The sequence below is a fragment of the Sinohyriopsis cumingii genome, chromosome 8 (genome assembly GCF_028554795.1).
Source record: "Sinohyriopsis cumingii isolate HCF-2022 chromosome 8, ASM2855479v2, whole genome shotgun sequence".
Taxonomy (NCBI): domain Eukaryota; kingdom Metazoa; phylum Mollusca; class Bivalvia; order Unionida; family Unionidae; genus Sinohyriopsis; species Sinohyriopsis cumingii.
This window is the reverse complement of record NC_142968.1, coordinates 114,436,462-114,458,197: the sequence shown is the minus strand read 5'-3', so window position 1 is coordinate 114,458,197 and position 21,736 is coordinate 114,436,462. Positions and strand designations below refer to the sequence as shown.

Here is a 21,736-nt window from a genome sequence, read left to right as displayed (position 1 = left end):
TTTTTTCTTCCTTTCTTTTACTAGCACCTGGCAAGTTCGGACCGATTTCGACTATCTATTTCTGTACAGTTTTCTTTTTATAAAACCACAGACTCAACCAGATATTTTTCCGAAACTCCGCAACACGTGAGTGCACACTCCAACTTCAGCAAATAAACAAATTGGAGTACAATAGATTTCAAATTAGCAATACGTTTTGATAAAGACGTGCTAGTATTTTAAATCTTCATAGCTATTTTGTTACAATATAACAAATATAAAACCTATTACAGAAAAGTTTAGGAGTTTTGTGAACACGAGGCAAAATCTTTTATTGGATGTGGTCGTAAGACCGTGCGTTTGGTGAGGTGTGAAGTTTTATGAACCATGCAAGGCGGGTTTCCTGGCTCGCACAGCTCCATGTTCACGAAACAAAGGTCAATAATTGGTTTATTTCTTTGTTTAAACTTTGAAATTAAACATCTTCAGAATAGTGACAATTTTATTTCAGCTGCGTGCTGCCTCAGGAAAGGGTTAAGTAAAAGTCGATAATAAAAAGAAACCACACTTTTTAATGAAATATCATAAATATGAGGTTTGTTTCAAGGTATTCTTGGTTCCTTAATAAGTTTAAACAAGAATTTTGTTGCCTATTTTAATACATATCTTCGTGTGAAAGCAGTTATAATGAATATAAATATATCTTAAATATGACATTGCTTAAAATGTGCTTTGTAAAATTGCTTTTGCTATAATAAGCTATTATTTATGGTTTTAAAGTTTGAGACTTATTTTTTAATTATATATATATATATATATATATATATATATATATATATATATATATATATATATATATATATATATATATATATATAATGTGTTGTAAATTATTACATTCTGGTTATTTTTTTCTTTAAATAATTATTAATTACAAATATAATAACTGGCATATTATTGTAAACATATTACTGAATATATCCATGACATTATTATATGCCGATCATTCACTCCAAAAATAACTACTTTTTTTACTATTACTACTACTACTACTACTACTCGATTCCATATATTGATTGCTGTAATGTTTCGTATCACATATTTTTAGAATTCCGTAATATCTTTTAATTGTTTCGTTTAAAATATTGATTTGAAATGTGCAATTTGTCACCTTAATCTCGTATTTTCTCGTACCAACTCACGTCTCTCTGACCTCTCTCAACTGGACAACAGAGCTAGTGGTTTTCTTTCCTGCGCGCAAGATTCATACGCTTATTATAACCGTTAGTTGTCTGCTATTATTATTATTATCTCAGTCCTTTTTTAAAAAAAATATATTGTGTTAAATTTGCAAGTTCTCGAAATTCATGATCATGTAGACAAAACAGAAATGAATAGTCCTCATCGTGGAATTGCATGTTTCCGCGAATATAAGTTATAACAAATGTTAATCTTATAATTACTGCAATTTATGGAAGTTACAATTGTGATACCATTGCATACGTACTGGAACGATTAAATTTTTTTTCTCCAAGTACGTAACCTATTTTTCTCTGTCTCAAAGTAATTGGCAAAAGTTGATTGTGACATCGAGTGGAGTTCGTTACCGGCGACTGTAGTCCTACAATGTAAGACATAGCACATTTGGGTTTTGTTTTAGGGCTATGTCTTACGATCCAAATAACGGTCTTGTATAGCGTGTTCTGATGGAACGAGTAGTCAAAGTTTCAGGAATATCTCACACATTTGGCAACATATATTGACACTTTTCCGCTAATTTATGTGTGATTAATATACTTACTGTGTAGCTACGATGTCGTAGCCTCAACTTGAATTGTTACTGAGGTTACGAACTGATCCCATATTATCTAATGGAGCAAAAAAAAATCATCACTAAAGTCAGAAAAACAAACAGTGTAGAAATCTAATATATAAGTATAATCATGTTGTGAAAGAAGTTTGGCTTATTTTGAACTTATTAACCCCATACATGATAAAATAAATTGGCATGGTTACACTAATCTTACCCTGTTCGCCATAACAGATAACTCAAGACACTCGCCATGACTCCTTTTCTACTTAAGGCTTGCCAAACCATATCTTTAATGAAACGAATAAAAATATATTATGCCTATTGGAACTGTAAAGCAGTGTTTTGTTTCGTTCAAGAAACATCCGTCATATGAACCTAATTAAACATACTTCGGCATACCTTGACTACTGTCACATTGCACCAAATTCAAATGTATGTCAACGGAACATTAAAAAGTGTCCATTTGCTAATGTCATATTTTCATTATGCCAGGATAAAGACAGCACAGTAAGTTAATACTGATATTAGTACCCTTACTCCTACCTCGTGGACAGGGTACTAACATGAGCATATACGTGTCAATGGAGCAAGCTGTACGTGATTCACACCCAGCACTCTTTTAGCCTAATAATAAACTTTGAAAATATTCCTTGCATATAATCCAATAAATTGAGTAGTCCTCATATTTAATACCAGAAGTATTGAAAATCGTTGTAGAAATAGTTGTAAAATCTTGTTTACCTTTTTTAGCTGATATTTTCATTTAGATTGTCCACCATATTAGTTCAAATAATGATTACTTCTGTTCTCAGCCTCGTTTGTTGTGTGCCATATAAGGACATTGACGCCTTATTTGGAAACGTAAACAAATTGTAAACATTTGGCGCCGTTTGAGTCCAAAGTTCTGCGCATTAAAAGTAACAGAGGTTTATCGGCAACTTTGAAATTCCACCAAGAAGCAATTTTTTGCCACTTGTTTGATAATAACATAGTGTAGAATATCCAACAGAAATAATAAATGAGCAAATAAAGTATATACGCCTTTTCATGGTTTTTGCTCATAACAGGTGCAAACAACTTATTTTATTGCCTGCAACAACAAAAAATTCTCCAAAAAGTGAGCATTTTTTGTACAGTATATATATTGAAAACAAATCCATTAATGGAAAGAATTTTTGGGGTTAACTAATGAAGCAGTCACTAGAGAATATAACCAGTCTGTTCTTGAGGCATACTTTACAAATGTATGTGGTATATTAAAGGAAATTTTGGGGAAATGTGCCTCGGCCAATCCAGAATTTGCAGCTTTACCTACTCAGAATTTAAGGGCCCTGAATGGTCTAAAGTGCTCTCTGTTACGGATCACTGCCATCTCACCTCTGTCTGCGTGGGTTCGATTCTCGGATTCGGCTAATGTGGGTATGTGAGAAAGCTTGCTAGTAACTTCTCGTGGGTTGGTGGTTCTTTCTGGGGTTTTCCTGGGTTCTTCCTCCACCATTAATACTTGCCACCATGTATAGCCTATCGTGTGCTGAACAATGGCCTTAAACCCTATAACAACAACAAATGTAGGTTTTATTTGTTAAAAAAAGATATTTTTTTCACCTAGTATCAAATTATGTGATAAAGCAACTGATGACTTTATATTTAACTGAAAACTCATAATTTTATCAGACTTATTAGGTAAAATGTTTTCCTTTGAACTTTCTATACCAAATTCTGTAAAATATATAAACACTCCCTTTAGATATTAAATTTTTGTTCCAGTTTCACTTAAAGCTTTGGTAGAACAGTGAAACTCAAAATCAATATATTCCTATAAGAATTTATCGATGTTATCAATGCCTCATCTGTACATCCAATGTACTGAACACCTGGATACAGGTAAACTAAAACTGCCAAATCTGCTTATTTGTCCTTTCCTTCTCTAACATTTGATGCAGAAATAATAATCTGAAGAAGAAAAAAATTTAGAAATAAAGAAAGACAAAAAAGGGGAACAATTTAATATAGTTGAGAAGCGTTCATACCAAATTTTGTCAATGTGCATGTAAGGGTAACAGTATGATATCTGTGAATAAAGATCGACTTTAAAAAAATATTAGAATTAGTAATAATAAGTTTGTATGCATATGCTTATCTTGCTTTGCATGGCATTGGTGACCAAAATTCAGCTGTGTTAATTGCCTGAAAATAAGCCCATAGTGGCATTCAATTTGACTTAGTACATTATTCATTTTTATGGATCCATCTACTTTTAATACAGATTTTAATGTGTTAGCAGAATCTAGATGAAGGGGAAATACAATTCACAACAGTTTCATCAGAGCATTTTCAGTTGTTGTTGCATAAAGATGTTAAAATACTCTGATTAAAGGTTGGTTGCTGGCTTTTAGCAACAATTTGAACACTACTACTCAAAGAAAATGGGAGATTTGTGCCATTTCCAAAGACACAACAAAGTGACCTTACCTAGGCAGGTATTGAACACATGATTGTTGTATTATGAGTTCAATGCTCTACCAACTGAACCAGCAAGTGTCCAGGTCACAAGGATGGTGCAATGTGTGTGTGTGTGTGTGTTTGTGTGAGGAAGAAAGAGAGAAAGAAAGAAAATCAAATTGCTAATATGCATAAATGAGGTTTACATTTACAATCAGCCCAGACAAATTTTGGTTGGGGGCCCAGAGTGGACGAGTGGTCTAAAGCGCTCTCCGTTACAGATCACTGCCATCTCACCTCTGTCTGTATTGGTTCGAGTCTCGGATTCAGCCAGTGTGGGTATGTGAAAAAGCTTGCCAGTAGCTTCTTGTGGGTCAGTGATTCTTTCCAGGATTTTTATGGGTTCTTCCTCCACCATTAATACTGGCCGCCATGTATAGCCTATCATGTGCTGAAAAACTGCGTTAAACTGTACAACAATAACAGCAACTCAGATTTTACAATTATGAGTGTATGTCCAGTCCAAAAGCCTTATTATGTGTAAAACTTGCTTTTATTCACGTTTTATTCATGTGAAAGTGAAAAAAGGGATTGGTAACATCTGCCTCCTTACTTTTCACAAGAAATCTATAAGGACAATGTAACAAGAAAATCCAGGTATTTATTCCTTTTAAATGTCTACATGTATTAGAATTTGTTTAGATTAAATCATCTAAAAATATTGTTTATATGACTGAAAGTTTACATAAAATATTTATTTTTCTCTAATATTTCTTGTGAAAAGTTAAATACAGTGTTGTATATACTTTTTATTTTTATTTATTTATTTTGCAGTTGCTTTATTGCATAGTTGGATTGTGCTGGCATTTTTTGTCATAATAATATTAACATTTTTTAAACAGTGTAAAATTACAATAAAATCATAGATAAATGAAGATATTTATGCAGGGGGTATGGATGCTACAACAGCCTGAACTGTGAGTAACCTTAAAAACTTCAAAAGATTCTTTTAAATTATTACAGGGTTGGGGTGGTGGGTCTTATTCTTCAAACATAAGCAATCACATCTCATCCATGAAGATACAAGTATAAATTTTTATTAATCTTTTTTACTGCTACAGTAATTTCATATCCAAAGGTAATAAACAGGTTTTATACTATTTTGTAGCAGTAATAATAAAAACAAACTGCTGGTTACAGGTAGCAATAGCAACAATATTTATATTCAATGAGTATATAGTTGCTACTGAAGGAGTCTGACTTTTTGTCAGTAAAGTACCTTACAATAAATCACCTGAATGTACTATAAATATATGTATATTTATTATACTGATAAGGTGATTTCGTGTTGTCACAGATTTTGTTGTCCTTTATTGATAAAACGTCAGACTGGTTGATACCTCTACCAGGTGCTCAAGGGGAAGAACTGACACACATTTCCAGTTAAAGATGAGACAGAGGGTATGTTATAATACAACCCTATTACCACGAAATGAAGATAAGTACCACAATATTCTTGGCACATTCTATATTTAGATACATAAGTAAAACCTCTCCCGTGTGCAACCCTTCATGAGCCACACTTTTTGTGGATTTTTCATGAAAATATTCTTTGAGCCATATCAAATTCTTACCAATAACATATAGTTTAAAAGAAAAGCCAAATGGTTTCCTTTGTGCAGGTTATGATGTAAAATGTTCCCGCTATTCGTCAGATTATCTGAGGAACATTAAAAGAATGGGAGCCCCGTAAAGAGGGGTACCCTCTCTGTACAAAAATAGTAAGATGGTGGCACTCGGCCCAAGGGTCCCAGAGTGGCCGAGTGGCCTAAAGCGCCCTCCATTATGGATCACTGCCATCTCACCTCTGTCTGCATGGGTTCGAGTCTAGGATTCGGCCAATGTGGGTACATGAGAAAGCTTGTCAGTAGCTTCTCATGGGTCGGTGGTTCTTCCCAGGGTTTTCCAGGTTTCTTCCTCCACCATTAATACTGACTGCCATGCATAGCCTATCGTGTGCTGAAAAATGGTGTTAAACCCAACAACAACAACAGCACTTGGCCTGACTGAAACGCCCTCTGATTACATTGTTATTGCTAAATACATCACATTCTGTTGTGTATGTCAACTGTACGAGACCGAATACGTGACTTTTCTACTTTACTTATTTTCTTCAAGTAAAACATTTAAATTTCAACCATCTTTGTTATTCTTTCATAAACAAATAGATCGATCAATAAATAAATGCATAAACAAATGGATACACAAACAAGTAGAAACATGTAATGATTTTCAATTTTCATGGGCCGGAATCAATCATTTGGTTATTGTTCAAGATAAAAAGCTAATTCTTAAAATATAATTTCATATTTCTAAAAGTATTTCAGGAATACTTTGTTTTGACATTCAACACAAAGTCATGTTAAGCATGTGTTTCGTTTGAATACAATGAAGATGAAACTTTTTGAACGGTTATCGCTTTCATTGAGCATCATCCTATGTCCATCATCTTCACCACAAATACAATATTTGACCATATTAATTAAATTGCTTCGTCAAATGTCTTTGGCACAAACACCAGTTGTCGCAAAAAGTATTTGTACATAAAAGTTCTTATATAAAACAGGTTATGAAATTTTAATTCGTAACTGATATTGTATCGTGAAAATCATTGTCCAGAAATACTCTTTCAAGATGACAAGCTTAGGGATATGATATGAACATTTTATGAAAATGTCAATATTGTCTGTTTGTAAAAAAAATAACTGTATTTCTATTTGATAGCAATATACACGATTGCGGTTCAACTTCACTATTCAGTCTTTCGATATAAGCAAGAGAATGTCCAGCTTTATTTTTATTGTCTTGACATAGAGCACTTAATTTCAAGTATAATCTATGTATTGCTTCAATAAAGTGAATGTCCTTATCGACAGTTAAATCAGATTATTGTCTTGAATATACATGATGACTAATGTTGACAAAGATTTGTTAAGGACTCAAAAGGGCGATGCAAGATGTGCGCAGGTTGCATTGTGGGTATTTGCGTACTCAATCGTGATGTCTGAAAACAACACAAAGACAGTAATGTACCAACGCAAAACTCTCGGATGACCATTGCATGAATCTAATGCGGTGAATTAATTGTCGCTTATAACAGTTTTTACTGTACTGTCACAAAGTCTTTCTACAGGACTCCATCAGGCCACGGGATGAATAACACATTGAAAGTAATTTCACAAAATAAAATGCTTAACAATCCTTTTATTTTAAATTGTGTCATATGATAATTTTATATAAATTTTCTGAATAGAAATATCTAGTTAAAGTTAGGATAATAGAAATGATGGTTGATGACATCATCACACTTCAAATATTAAAGCCAAGACAGATGCTGAACCTAGTAGGATTAAAAGATGACACAGACTCTACTCCATGATCAGTATGAGTATTAGATACTAATACTTATTTACTGCAGGGTAGAATCTGGTGAAATCGACTCCACATGAGAACTATGCTAATTGATTAACAGCTCAGGCAGGTATGTAGGTTTGGTTATTCAAAATGTGAGAAGGTCAAATGTTGTTATACTGATCACTTGAGGCACATATGTGAGAAACATATAGAGAGGAATGCACACATCAATATGGGGTCAGATATAAAAACTATTGTATCAAAAACGTGGAGTATCGGTCAAAGGAAAACCCCTGAGGTCATCTCTTATTTGTTGTACAGGCTGAAATTAGATGTAAAGTTGATTACCTGTACAACAAAGTAGCTTGTAAAAATCTCCACAAAATACATTTTTTCTTAATGCATGGAATTTCAATCACTTTTTTCAATTTCATATAGGGGCCCCGAGTGGTCAAGTGGTCTAAAGCGCTTACTGTTACGGATCACTACCATCTCTTCTCTGTCTGCATGGGGTCGAGTCTCGGATTTGGCTAATGTGGTTTTGTGCAAAAGCTTGCCAATAGCTTCTTGTGGGTCGATGGTTCTTTCCAGGGTTTTCCCGCATTCTTCCCTACACCATTTATACTGGCCGCCATGTATAGCCTATCTTGTGCTGAAAAATGACGTTAAACCCTACAATAACAATTTCATGTGTGCATTTTCAGCTGGACTGTCACAAATTGAAACATAATTGCAGGGACACAAAATTTGATTAAAAGCATGAAATAATACATTGAAACTGTTTTTCATTATATTTGTTTAAACAGAAGTGAATGGTTGAAATGTAATGAGGATCTCAAGAAAATTTTCAAACTATACATCAGTAGATTAAGTCATTACTTCTTACTGGTATACTACTTGTTGATTAGTGTATAGCTTCCATTGCACACCAGTTTTCACTACATGTATACCCATACTGATTTTGCAAAGTTTGACCATCAGGTACCTCTCTCAGCCAACCCACTCCCTACTTGACTTGAAATCATACCAGTCGAAGTGGGCAAATAGACACTCTCATTTGTGAAATTTCTCTTTGCTCCCCCTGCTTTTATTCTCCATTTATATTCTGATCAAAATTTAGAATTCTGCATGTTTAAAGTTTACAAAATTTGTTTATTTGTATATAGAATGCTTTTAAGTCAACTTTAGTGCAAATTTGCTAGCTTCTGGTTCCCTAAAGTATGCACCGGGTGCAATTTTACTACTAGCAGTACAAATGTAAAACTCTAGGAAGTGAGTGAGATCACAATTTTAGCACCATTGTAAGATGACTATTTTCCCTCCCACTCCCAATCCCACCCTTTGTATTTTCTTTTTCTTTTCATCAGTATATACAAACTGAAAGTTTATCTTCTTGTGATCACTTTACAAATGTGCCAACCCTTACAATTTTGCCGTAAGTCATATGAAAATTACCTTTAAAATATGGACTTCTGAAATAAAAGCACAAATTATGGAAATATGTATTTGTGGTAAAATCCAGATATGGGCTTTTCCATGTTTGATTTGGATCTGGGTTTTATATTAGATTGAGTGGAATTGGTCAGGGAAGCAGACTAACAGACTGGTACTGGAGTACCTCGGATGCTGTAAACTGCACATATGTAGTGATGCTGTTTGTTTTTTTTTGTTTTTTTTAAATGGCATCCAACAATCAAGCAGTCATAATGATATGGACAGTAGATATCTTACAAAGTTTTAATAGTACAAAAGAATGAAATGGAACATTCAGATTCTTGGGGAGAAAGCAGGAAGGGCAACAATTACATTCAGTGGACATCGTATGTTGATTTGAGTTTGGAATTACAGTTTGTGAAGCTGTACTGGAGGTAAATAAGGTCAAAGTAAACTTTACAAGCTGTTTAGTTGAAAACAATGTTAGTGTCTTTATATCAGTCTTGAATCACGCTTCTGGACTTTTTAATGCATGTTTTCCAGCTTAACAATTGCAATACATTTTACTTTACTGAAAACTGGCCCAACAGAAGAAAATTGAGTTACTGAGAAGGTCTTGTTAGTATTGGCAGGTATACATTTATTATATATATATATATATATATATATATATATATATATATATATATATATATATATATATATATATATATATATATGGATAAATAAAAATATTTAAAAAAATGCCAATAATTCTGTGCAACTTGTTTTGTATTTAATGTATGTTCTTCAGGCACAAAATGTTTTTCAATTTATATATATATATATATATATACATATATATATATATATATATATATATATATATATATATATATATATATATATATATATATATATATATATAAAATATTTAGTATATTTGTCATGCAGTGATGTTGGATGCATTTGGGTCAGGTCTAGACAAATTTAGGTATGTTTTGGCAGTATTTGGGTGTTAGAGTTTATTCAGGTAAATCAACCTGTCTGATCCTAGTGCAGGCAACCCTATTTTCCTTTTAGAATTAATTGCCAAATGATGTTTGTTGATAATTCATTTATTGCCTCAACATGTTGAATGTTAAATCTGTGTGTGTGTATGTATACATATATAGTACTTAAATCTATCACTGGTGCTATCAAGTTTAATTTTGTTTTTGTTTTCTTTTTGCCAGGAGAGAATCTGAGAGATGCTGACTCAATTGGTAACACGATCAGCCACAGTCAGAAGCTGCCTATGGCATCAACTTCGTAGAAATGTAGGAGTTACTGCAGTCTTTATTCAGAAAGCATCAACAGCCACAGATCCTATTCAGCAATTATTTGTCTCCAAAATCAGGGAATATGCACAGAAGAGCAAGTTAGTTGATTTTTAAAATTTGATCCTTAATTTTGTTTTTTGCCTATGTTCTCAAACAGTGGAGAAAAATATGTTTGATTAAACTTGCATCTAGAGCTCTGGTTTTGTGTATGTTCAGTGTGAGATGCAGTTTAATGGGTAGCCCTGTATTGTTGTTGCATGTTTACAGACAGGGACTCATCTATATCAGTGACAAGTGCTTTTTCACAATTTTAAAGCAAGTCAGCAAGTGCTAATTTTTATAGTTTAATCACTTGCATACCTTTATCTGGCCATTGGGCATGCTGAGTGCTTGATTCAAACTCCATGTATTCATTCACATCCTGTGATACTACAATAAATGGTTATTGATAGCCAAGCCATGTGGATGATTTTTATTACTGCATGACTCCTGTTGGACTAAGCAACCAAATATATCAGATGATCAAAACAAATTTTAAAAAAGAAGTAAATCTGGTTTGTTTACTTGGCAGTGCTTTAAATAGTCTTGTTATATTGTGTTTATTGAACACAGATGCTCAAGAGTGGATCACCCATTGATTTCATTCCACCAAGTCATTGCCATGAAATTTATGAAAGGCACTCTGTTTCCTTTATGAACTGATTAAATGACAGCAATGAATCTTTAATTTTTTTAATTCCTTATACTGAAGAATGACTTCAGCATGCAGTATTGTGTTTGAAATGAAACAGTTATGCTTAAGCAGCAGTCTGTGTTTGCATTTTTAAAAGACAACTCATGTGAGAGTGGAAAGATGAAATAAGGCTGCTTCAGAGTGTGCGGTAACTATTCAGCCAAAGAGACACAAGCCAGATTTGTGGATCCAAAGTATGTTATGTATGATACAACTAACAGATGAAGAAACGTTCAGCCACGTGACAGCCTTACATTTTATCCCTAAGAAGTCTTTACTTGCACCCTCTCCATTTTCTTTCCACAATCTAGGAGTCCATACAAGGATCCTATCGGCTCGATTCCTGCGATCAGATTTTCATTGCCACATGAGTTGGCATTCCAGCTGGGGCCAGTTTCTGTCCAGTGTTCACGCTACTCCTTGTCCTGTCTGTACATCAGCATGCCAGATTCAGGATGGTGTGTTCATATGGAGCAAGAAAGAATAGTTTATTAGTGCTCATGGTCACAGGAAGAAGGTACCCTCCACACCAAAACAGTATGGAAATTACAGCTGTATTTTTGACCATGCATGGGGACATAAACCAAATAAGAATTCATTGTGTGATACTCTTTTTGACACCATGGTTTTGCTGTACATTTACCTCAGGTGACAAAGAGGCACATATGCTCCCTCTGTTTTTGTGGAGATTTGGAGGGCAGCTTTTGATATTATTACCCTCCATGTTCATGCAGGCAGTCTGTCCAGGAGTGGCAAGATAATCCAGGAGTAAGGGGGCTTGTTTATCATGAGATTGAACAGCAAGCTCCAAGTCTACCCTCTAACAGCTCAGAAGGCTTGGGCAGTGGATGCATCTGGTCTAAGCTGAGATTGTTTGTTCCCTTGAGCCTTCAAACCCTGTGGAATGGTTCTGTGAGTGCTGCACAAATTCAGAACTTCCGCTGCTCAGCTGATTGTGTATTCCCTCTGTGCCCCCAACAATCATGATTCATCATTCTTCTAAACAGTTTGGTAGACGACCTGAGGACATTACCTCAGAGGTGGGACCTGCTGTTGTAGCACATTGGGTCTGTTCTTCTCTGCAGTCCACAGATTCTCCGTCTTCATTTCATTTTTGGCAAAAAAATCCACAGCTTCCTACGTTAGCTCCACTCTGTTTCAGGAACCTCAGTCTTGTTTGTGTCTGTGCAGGGGCTGATGGCTTCTCTGCCAAGGTAATGCTTTATGGTTTAGTTTGACCACTAGAAAAGGTGGCGCTCACCAGATAATATGTACTTTTGAGAGAGTGACGTATGTAAGGTGAAGTAGATAGCATTTAAAACATGCACAGTGGAGAGAATGTTGGCATACCTCTATGCTACATTAATGTAATGTGGATGATATTTCATTTGGATATTTTACTTTTGGAAATTTTACATGATTTAAGCACACTGCTAACTAAAATGACTGCTCCCTTGTGTTAAAAAATTCAGTCTGAATTAGTCTAAAGTACACTATACATAGCAGCTATTAAAATAGGGAAAAAGAATTTTGCCAGACTAGACAATACCAGCTTCTGAAAGTGCAATGAATGAATTACCAAATATATAAAATGTAAAAAAAAGTTATCAGCTCTTTTTTATACAATTTACCTCTGAAGTTCAGGAAGTGAAAATGACCAAGTAAAGCTAGCACTTTTTTGAAAGGTGCACATTTGAAGTAAGGCCAAGCTGTATGCTCTATAACCCATAGTACACCCATCAATCATACACCAAAATAAAGGGAATTAAAGGTTCTTTGCATTATACCTAAGATATACAAGGTCTTTTTTAAATAGCCAGTAAAACCAGTGAGGAAAACCGGGGAAATTCTTTTTCTTTAAAATCCTAACCCTATGCAAAATGCGAAACTATAGCGCCACCAAAGGGATAAAAAGGGTGGGAAGGTGCTTTTCCTGCCTATTAAGAGCTATATCTTGCATCCATCATTATCAGGTGGATTGTGGTCGCTTTCAAGAGGACTTATCAGTCCCTCACAGAGAGGGACCTTGCCCATGAAGTTAAGGCTATTGCTGTGTCATGCTTCATGGACCTGTGTCTTCATTTATTATTGGAGGAAGATTATGAGGTCTATATTTTTGGTGGTCATGTACTACTTTATCCTCCATCTGTTTTCCATCTTGAGTACTGTAGTATCATTAGTTTTCATTAAGGACCAGTTTTAGTTCGTTTTCATTGTTGCCCCGAACCACAAATTTAAATCCCCAGTGAACAGTGAGCTACTTAGGATGACTCCCACTGCCATTTTCTTACAGTGTTTCATTCCTAGAGATTAACACAGCTACTTGGTATTTGATAAATCAAGGTCAATACTGTAATCTGGGAATTAAGTATTAGCTTTTACATGTTTTTGTTTTATTTTTTATTTAAACTTTTGAATCAAGAATTATAAATCATTTTATATTGTTTCAGTGCATATGTTCAATAAGGTATCCTATAGCTGTAAATTTACACTCACTGCCTTAAATTGATATGTGAGGTAAGTAAGGATAGAGAGAAAATAGAAAAAGCATAAGGTATTCAAACATTAGTAATACTGAAAATGAAAAAATAATACAAAATATCAGTATATTAAAATTAAATTTAATACTTATTCAGATCAATCCTTCATTCGAGTACAACTGTTGTTGAAACATTTAAATCCTTCTGAAAGCACATTTCATTTTATCCATGCATTTTTAATTCAAAAAAAAAAACAATAATCCTGTAAAATACTATAACTATTTCTTGAACACTATAATTAATGAAACACTCTGTATATACACTAATTACAGCAGAGTATTAAAGCTAACCCTTCACAGATTTTTGGACAAAGCCACTGTATCAACATCGTGTCAGTCAAGTCTCATGGTACTCACAAATGCTTCTCAGGTAAATAATCCCCAAATTGCTGAATTAAATAAGTCCAGCTTTCTCAAAACCACTGATAATTAGGTCCTATCTTTCATTCATTGTCGAATGAACTTCAATTATCCATTCATCGTGAATTGGCTTGATAAATGAGGTTGCAAGGTTTACTAATACTGTGCACTGATCGTCACCAGTAATATCTTTTTCCTTTTTGGCATCCATGACCTGTTTAGCATACCACTCGTGGAAGTGTGACTTTAATTCTTCTTTAATAACTGATTGGCCAAGTGTTGTTGGCTGTGTTGGCTTCCTTTGATTTTGAGCACTAAAACAAAAACATGGCGAAAGTGAATAATCTTGACAGGTGTTTTATTTGTGCTCATAGAGATGGAAGTATTGTTTTAGTGTTGCTGGTTGTGTCAGCTTCGACTAATGTTATTCATTTGGTCGAAAATGCGGTGTAAGTATTGAACTTGCAGGTCTTTGATTTGTGCTCATACAGGTGGTAGTATTGCTCTAAACATTAAAGTGACTGCTATTTGTGTTGGCATAGTTTTATTCTTTTGTATTCTTTATTTTGGGTAGTTGTAGAGGTTAAACCATGAAATGAAATACCTACTAATATGCAAACTTTTACAGGCAAAACCACAAATTGAAGTACCCTCAATTGAGCCAATGAAAATAAATGATACTACAGTATATCAGCCTCTCTCGAAACTGGCTAATTCAGCAAGTATTGTAGTACTGGTATTAAAATGTAGTTTTGAGTGATGTAAAACTAATTTGAATAATATCATAGTTACCTGCCATTATAACAAGATACTCTTCTCCCACGCTGATCTGATTCCCCACGAGTAGTCTGGATCCAGAAAAAGAGGACTGAAAACTGTCAGACTGAGTCTGTGTTCTTTCTGCTCTAGATTTTCTAGAGCATTCTTTCTAATTGGAGGATGAAATTTTCAGATGTGAACAAAGGTAGTTCCATCATGGAAATGGTAAACAAGGCAGTAGTGATTGGTAATATTATATTATTAAAATTAGTTCAACCAACCCAAAAGAACTACATTTTTGTACAGCACTTGGCATGTATCTTGTAAACACGTTAACTTAAATATATAGGAAAGGTATTTTTCTTGAATTTTATAAGGAATATTTGAGTTAGTTTCAATACCCTTTGAGAGCTGTTAAAAAGAATAAAAGGATAGAAAAAATATACTTACCTTTATCATGGATTCCTATAAATTTTAGGCTAGTAGAGTATCAGTGTTTTGTTTTCTATACATATTGAAAAAGATCTGCTCAGTACTACAAGTTTTACATACATGAAAATTGTGTTATTCATTATCAGGTCAGCAGGAGGTAATCTGGTTGATGCCACCCCAGATCAGCAGAAAGCCCTGCAAGATGAGTTGGACAAAATCCAGCGTATTTACAATGCTAAGGGCCAGGATATGTCCAAGTTTCCAGTCTTTAACTTCACAGGTAAAAAAAAGAGTTCACTTGTAAATATATATTTTTCAGTTCATTTAGTTGTTGATCACATTTCTAGAGATCACAAATGTTAACAATTTTGTACAGATTTTTTCAAAAATGAACTATTTTGGATAGTATGGTTTGACAGTACATTAGATAGGATGATTTTTATTGCAGTGAGACATAACAATCAATTTTCCATCACCACAACAATGTGTGTAGGTTTGGTTTAACTTTTTCCTGTATATATTTTCTAAAACCCTTGATAAATTCTCAGTATACTTGTCATAACTCATGCATCTTTACTAGTGAATGGTTTTGATATGTTAACCTATCTACACCTTGGTGAATCGATTTGATATTTCCTTGCTTTGATCTGTGAATTTCATTGGATGCAGCCACTGCATCCAATTAAAATCAAATTGTTCAGATTTGAACACAGTTCCTACATGATTGAGACATGTGGAGCACACAACTTTGCTCATGTTTAATGCACCGCTCTTACAAGCTCTTGGTTAGTCGACATTACATACTTACGAAATCCAATAGATGTCACTAGGACAAAGCATTGAGATATCTTATTGATCCGACAAGGTGTAAGTAGGTTAACATATCGGAACCTTGGCTAGTGAAGATATAGCTTCTTAAGCTAATTCATTCTGTGACATGCATGCTTGCCCTTTTACTTTGGCTGTCAAAGACAAAGTTAAAGATAATTTTGATGTAGTTATGGTTCAAGTTTTTCATCTGCATCTATTTAAAAAAAACTAAGATGAATTTTCGTAGTTTTATGCATCATTATGAGTCTTAGACAATTCTTTTGTTGTGACATACACTCGTGTCCCTTATGACCTTGGAGTAAAGCGGTGCTCTGAGTTTGACCTTGACCTTGTGATTATCACTGGAGTAGGATAAATTGGACTGAACTGTACATAATCCCAATAGCAAAATATATTATATTCAGTTGCAGTCATAACTTTCAGTTTGTAACTTAGATACCAAATTTAGATATATATAAAATGAGGTTTTTTACTAGATTATCGTAGGCTTTATCTTGTATTGTTAAACATTGTTTACTAAACTGTTGCAAGTCTTGTGTATGATATGTGTCATTTTATGAAAACTCTCCCCTTTGTCACTCAATTTATTTATTATCTTACAATTTTGTAACAATTTACCAGGGTGAATTCCTTGTAAAATTAAAGCAAAACTTTATCATATGTTAGAAAAGGCAGGCATGTTTATACATGGCTATGCTGACATATTTTTCTTGAGGGTCAGTGTGACACAATCCCTCTCTTGCCAACACCACCACCAAGCAAGAAATGAAATATATTTTCAAGTCAGAAAGGAAAAGGGAATAAAAAAGGAAATAAATAGGATATGATGGATAGAGATTTATCACTTAATTGTATGAGCAAGAACACCTTTCTATTTTCTTTGGCACATGTCAGTTAATTATAACTAATCTGTGTACCAGGGAAGAAAGTATTTTCCCAGATCTTGATGTCATTAAATTTACTGTGTACCACATATACCGACTTATAAATCGAATCAAACTGCAAGAAACTAAGATCCTGATCTACCATAGCAGAATATGCCTGGAGATCAGGGTCTGTGTTGTTTGTTCTACAGATTACTCCTAACAAACCACACCGACCCAGATCTCATGGTGCATTATTCAATGGCAGATATAAATCCATGCAGTATAAGCAAGTATATATGGTATGTATCATCTGCTGTAAAAACTGATTTGTTCATTTTTAAAAATTGCATATATAACAGCTTTAATGTATATTTTTCTTCCCAATATGGAAATTTAGTCATTTATATCATCAGTACAACCTAAAAATATAAGAGTTCATCTTCAGGAGTCAAGGTTTTGATATTTTAACCCAATCTGTACCTTGAGCAGATATTTCTCTGCATTGGGTTTGTGAATTTCATTGGATATATCAGCAAGCCACTGCATCCAATCAAAATTAAGTTGTTCAAATTTGAACACTGTTCCTTCATGATTGAGACAAGAGGAGCACACAACTGGAATGGACTCATAAATCAGCAGTTATCAACTGTCAGTCACTGCCGGTCAGTGTTTGTACAAGTACCTTTCACTCACTGTGGCTTCTCTCTGGTACATAGTCATACTTTCAATGTTAAACTTACAAAGTATCCTTTCTGAAGTCAATTGCATCCACAATGTTTGGCTGATGTACAGTGCACCGCTTTTACATGCTCTTGGTTAGTTGGCATTACATACTAAGGGAGGCAATTCATGAAATCCAATAGATGTTGCTAGGACAAAGCACTAAACTATCTACTTGGTCCACCAAGGTGTAGATAGGGTTAACATATTCGAATCTTGGCTAGAAAAGATTGAGCAATGTAGGATTTTCTCACATTCCTACATACTGCATGATAGTGTTTTCTAGTGTAAAATATCCTTCTGTGATGAACATTCCTTCATCATGCGACTGCTGTCTTTCATCACACAGTGACAAAATCTCAGATGTCCATCATCACCTTAGCATTCTATTTATAGTAATCAGGATACATTTTTAATTCCAACACTTCTACGTCCCAGAAGTACAGCAGTTGAAGTTAATGTCCTGCAGATGTTTTGCACTATTCAACCTATTTGCTATTTAATCCATTTTTTAGTTTTCAAAGGTCATTGTTATTGTTTATTTTAAAAAATTGATCTTGTCCCTGCTTTGTATGTAAATAAAATTGATTCTTCATCAAAGATGATTCAAGGAAAACATCATCTTGTTTTTATTTGTCCCATTTGGTTTTAAGAATAAGAGTAGACTGAGCTTTTTTACCTGTTCATTTTTTGTATTATTACATAAGCAGTTATCACTATGCTGATTGGGACACTACACTGTGTATTAATGTGTTTTTTTTACCAATTCACATTTGTATCACCTCATAAGTTGTCTTCAGTAAACAATTTTGAACAAGGTGTAATGAATATCTTGACAGTCTCTGACTCTTTTTTCCCCCACTGGTGATGTGTATTGAAATGTCAGTTTACACCAGATTTGATAATGTCAAACTAATATTTTAAGCTCGATTTTAAGGTAAGGAAATTTTAAATGGATGTCTTGCCGCTTTAAAGTTGTATCTGTATTAACGTTTTGACTTCAACTCTGGATTTTTATTCAGATATGTGAGGGGAGTTTGATAGGAACATTCCACCATCAGAACTTTGCATCAGGCCATTGGCAGAGCCTGATGTCAGACACAAAATTATGATCTTGACTTTGAATTTTCATATATTACAGTAATACAAAACAAGGATTGTATTACTGTCATGACTGCAGTCTTCAGCACTGTAAGATGATATCATTATCCTTATTATATCATAAAAATTGAAAAGTTTCTGGTGCTTTTAGTATTTGCAGCACAAATTTTGCCAGATGTAAACAGTAATCTTTGTTAACAAATTATTTGTTGTAAACTAAACATTGTATGCTCTTTGTAATGATATTATTACTTAGTAGAAAATAATGGTTATTTATGAACCCGTATCGATATTAATAATAGCTATCTTTTCTTCTAGTAATATTTCCTAGTGGAATTAGATTAAAAATAATCCATCATATTGGATTGTGTAGGTTGGAAAAATTCTGACCATTGCATGGGATTTTTTTGTCCCACAACATGGTATATCAGGCATATGCAACTTACAGTTCCTGGTCTTCTATCTGCTTAACATATGAAGAGGCTTGAAAAATTGCTTATTGGCCTGCGCTATGGAGAAAGTTGCACATGCCTTAGTTGCCTCTTGTATAGAGGGTTTCACAGTTGCAAAAGAGTTACTGATCACAGGGCTTTAAATTAGCTCCAGTGTGCATGCCCACAAAAAAGTTCTAGTCTAGGATAGTTCAGAATTTTGCACCATTTTACGCTTGGTTAGCGAAACATAAAGTCAACAAAATGAAGGATTCTTAACTGTACAACAGATCATGTTTGGTTATACCAATGAATAAATTATATATGTCAAACTTCTTTTGTTCATACTATGAGAATAATTATAGACATTACAGCAGATAATTAAATTAAATACACTATCCATATTTATATTATACCAGATAATATAGATTCATCACCCATAATTTTAAATAACATTTGTAGGAACATTTCACTTTGCTCTCTGATTTTAAACATTTATTGCACATTTTTGGCTGCATAACTTTAACGAAAACCATCTCAACAATTTGTATTTTTCATACTTTGGTATATCCTTCGTTTATTATCCATATGACAGGATGTAAAATTGCAGACAGTATGATTTAAAAAAAGATTGTAAGAACATGGTCTTTAAGTCAATAATAAATGTTCACAAATATTCATATTTGTTGTCTTTATCTATCAGTCAGTCTTTCTATCTTAGCACCATTTTATACTCGTTTTTAACCAGAAGTATGTTTATGTAATATACGTATGTGAACACACATTCATTCAAACATATACATACCCATGCACCAGATGAAATGAGACAGACATGCAGATAGGTGAGAGCCACAAATGTCCTATACGTGCATAGTGTTTCTAACATCAGTATTTGTCCAAACTGTATATTCTAAAAATTACAACCATTCAGAGAAATAAAATAATCAAGGAGACTTGTACGTTCACCTGTCTGTTCAAGCATGGATGACATTTGTGCATTTTGAAGAAAAAAATCCTTCCTAGATATAACACAAGTTATTTCATGAAAAATATAATGAACATTGATAGAAATGCAACAGTCTAACCAATAATAAAAGAACCTTACGAAGTTATAAAAAAATTCTCGTTTAACCACCACTAACTGCAATGATTAAAGCTGTAAAAAATAAACATATTTTCATTATTCTTCAAGCGAGATAAATTGCAATTACAATCTTTTTATGCAGCAATACACTTTTACACAGTCAAATAATACAAACTAGAGCATGAGGTAGTAATGGAAAGATAATGAAGTTCTGAAATGGGCAGTGAACATTTATTTGAAGCTGGGAACAGCATAAGTTAGTGACAAAATAAAAGATGTAAAGATAATTGATCAAATATTGATAGAATTTCTTTTTAAGATAGTGATATATCAATCATGCTTGCGGAATGTGGGCAGTCTGTCACATTTTCTTGATCTACATCTGCCATCTTTAGTGATTGAACTATCCGGAAGTGAGTTGTACCGAGACACCGTCTGATGTTTTCATGGGGAGATAATTACCATGCGGTGGTCTTTATGATGGGTTGTTATGGCAAAGAACATGATGTAGATATACAATGCACATAGTCCAACATCAGTTTATAACTATATTATGTTGCAAACATACTACATTTTTGATAAATTTACGAAAATTTAATAATGTTGGATTGTATATTACTATATTTCTTGATTGGCTCCATCTAATATAATAAGACTGCTGAAGAATAAATTGATCTGTATATTTTATGGTTAAATAAGTTGTGTTAAAAAAAAGCATAAAATATTAATCAGACCACCTTTTTTGTTACTCAGATCCAACTCTGGAGCCAGTAGATCTAGGTGATATGAAGATGGAATCGACTGAAATTAAGGAAGATGTAGTGCTTGAAGAGGAGGATGACCTCACCAACGTTCCCTACTTTGAAATCTAGTGATTATTGAAACTAAAAGGATGACTTGAAACTTTGGCATAAGTCTAACATATGGAGAATATAAATTGATATTTATTCATTAAAAGGTTTTGAAGTGTAATACTTCCAGCTCTAAATATATTAAGATTCTCTGTCTTCAACACTTGAGTATTGTTGAAATGTTTACAGTGAAAATTATAAATGGAGAGTGAAATAATTGATAGCTCCATGTATATATTGTTTACAGATGTGAAAATAAAGATTTTATAACAATGATGATAAGTGTCTGGGTTATGTCACATATGTGTATATCAAACATACTTAGCAATTTGATTTTCTTTCTTTCTCTCTTTCTTCCTCATACAGACACACACACACACACACACACATTGCACCATCCTTGTGACCTGGACACTTGCTGGTTCAGTTGGTAGAGCACTGAACTCATAATACAACAATCATGTGTTCAATACCTGCCTAGGTAAGGTCACTTTGTTGTGTCTTTGGAAATGGCACAAATATCCCATTTTCTTTGAGTAGTATTGTAAACAGTGTTCAAATTGTTGCTAAAAGCCAGCAGCCAACTTTAATCAGAGTATTTTAACATCTTTATGCAACAACAACTGAAAATGCTCTGGTGAAACTG

General features: G+C 33.8%; 1 protein-coding gene across 1 annotated transcript; it reads left to right on the top strand.

Moving 5' to 3' along the window:
- Window positions 1-1,154: 1,154 nt before the first annotated feature.
- On the top strand, window positions 1,155-21,366 carry LOC149794421 (ATP synthase-coupling factor 6, mitochondrial-like). The gene is made up of 4 exons (XM_089968629.1): window positions 1,155-1,262; window positions 10,297-10,481; window positions 15,353-15,486; window positions 20,993-21,366. The coding sequence occupies exons 2-4, from the start codon at window positions 10,312-10,314 to the stop codon at window positions 21,109-21,111; spliced, it is 423 nt and encodes a 140-aa protein (XP_089824755.1). The 5' UTR covers window positions 1,155-1,262; window positions 10,297-10,311; the 3' UTR covers window positions 21,112-21,366.
- Window positions 21,367-21,736: the final 370 nt, after the last annotated feature.

Coding starts and splice junctions, on each gene's coding strand:
- LOC149794421 (XM_089968629.1), top strand. CDS start 10,312: ATGCTGACTCAATTGGTAACACGATCAGCCACAGTCAGAAGCTGCCTA. Junction 10,482..15,352: donor GAATATGCACAGAAGAGCAA/GTTAGTTGATTT, acceptor ATTCATTATCAG/GTCAGCAGGAGGTAATCTGG. Junction 15,487..20,992: donor TCCAGTCTTTAACTTCACAG/GTAAAAAAAAGA, acceptor TTTGTTACTCAG/ATCCAACTCTGGAGCCAGTA.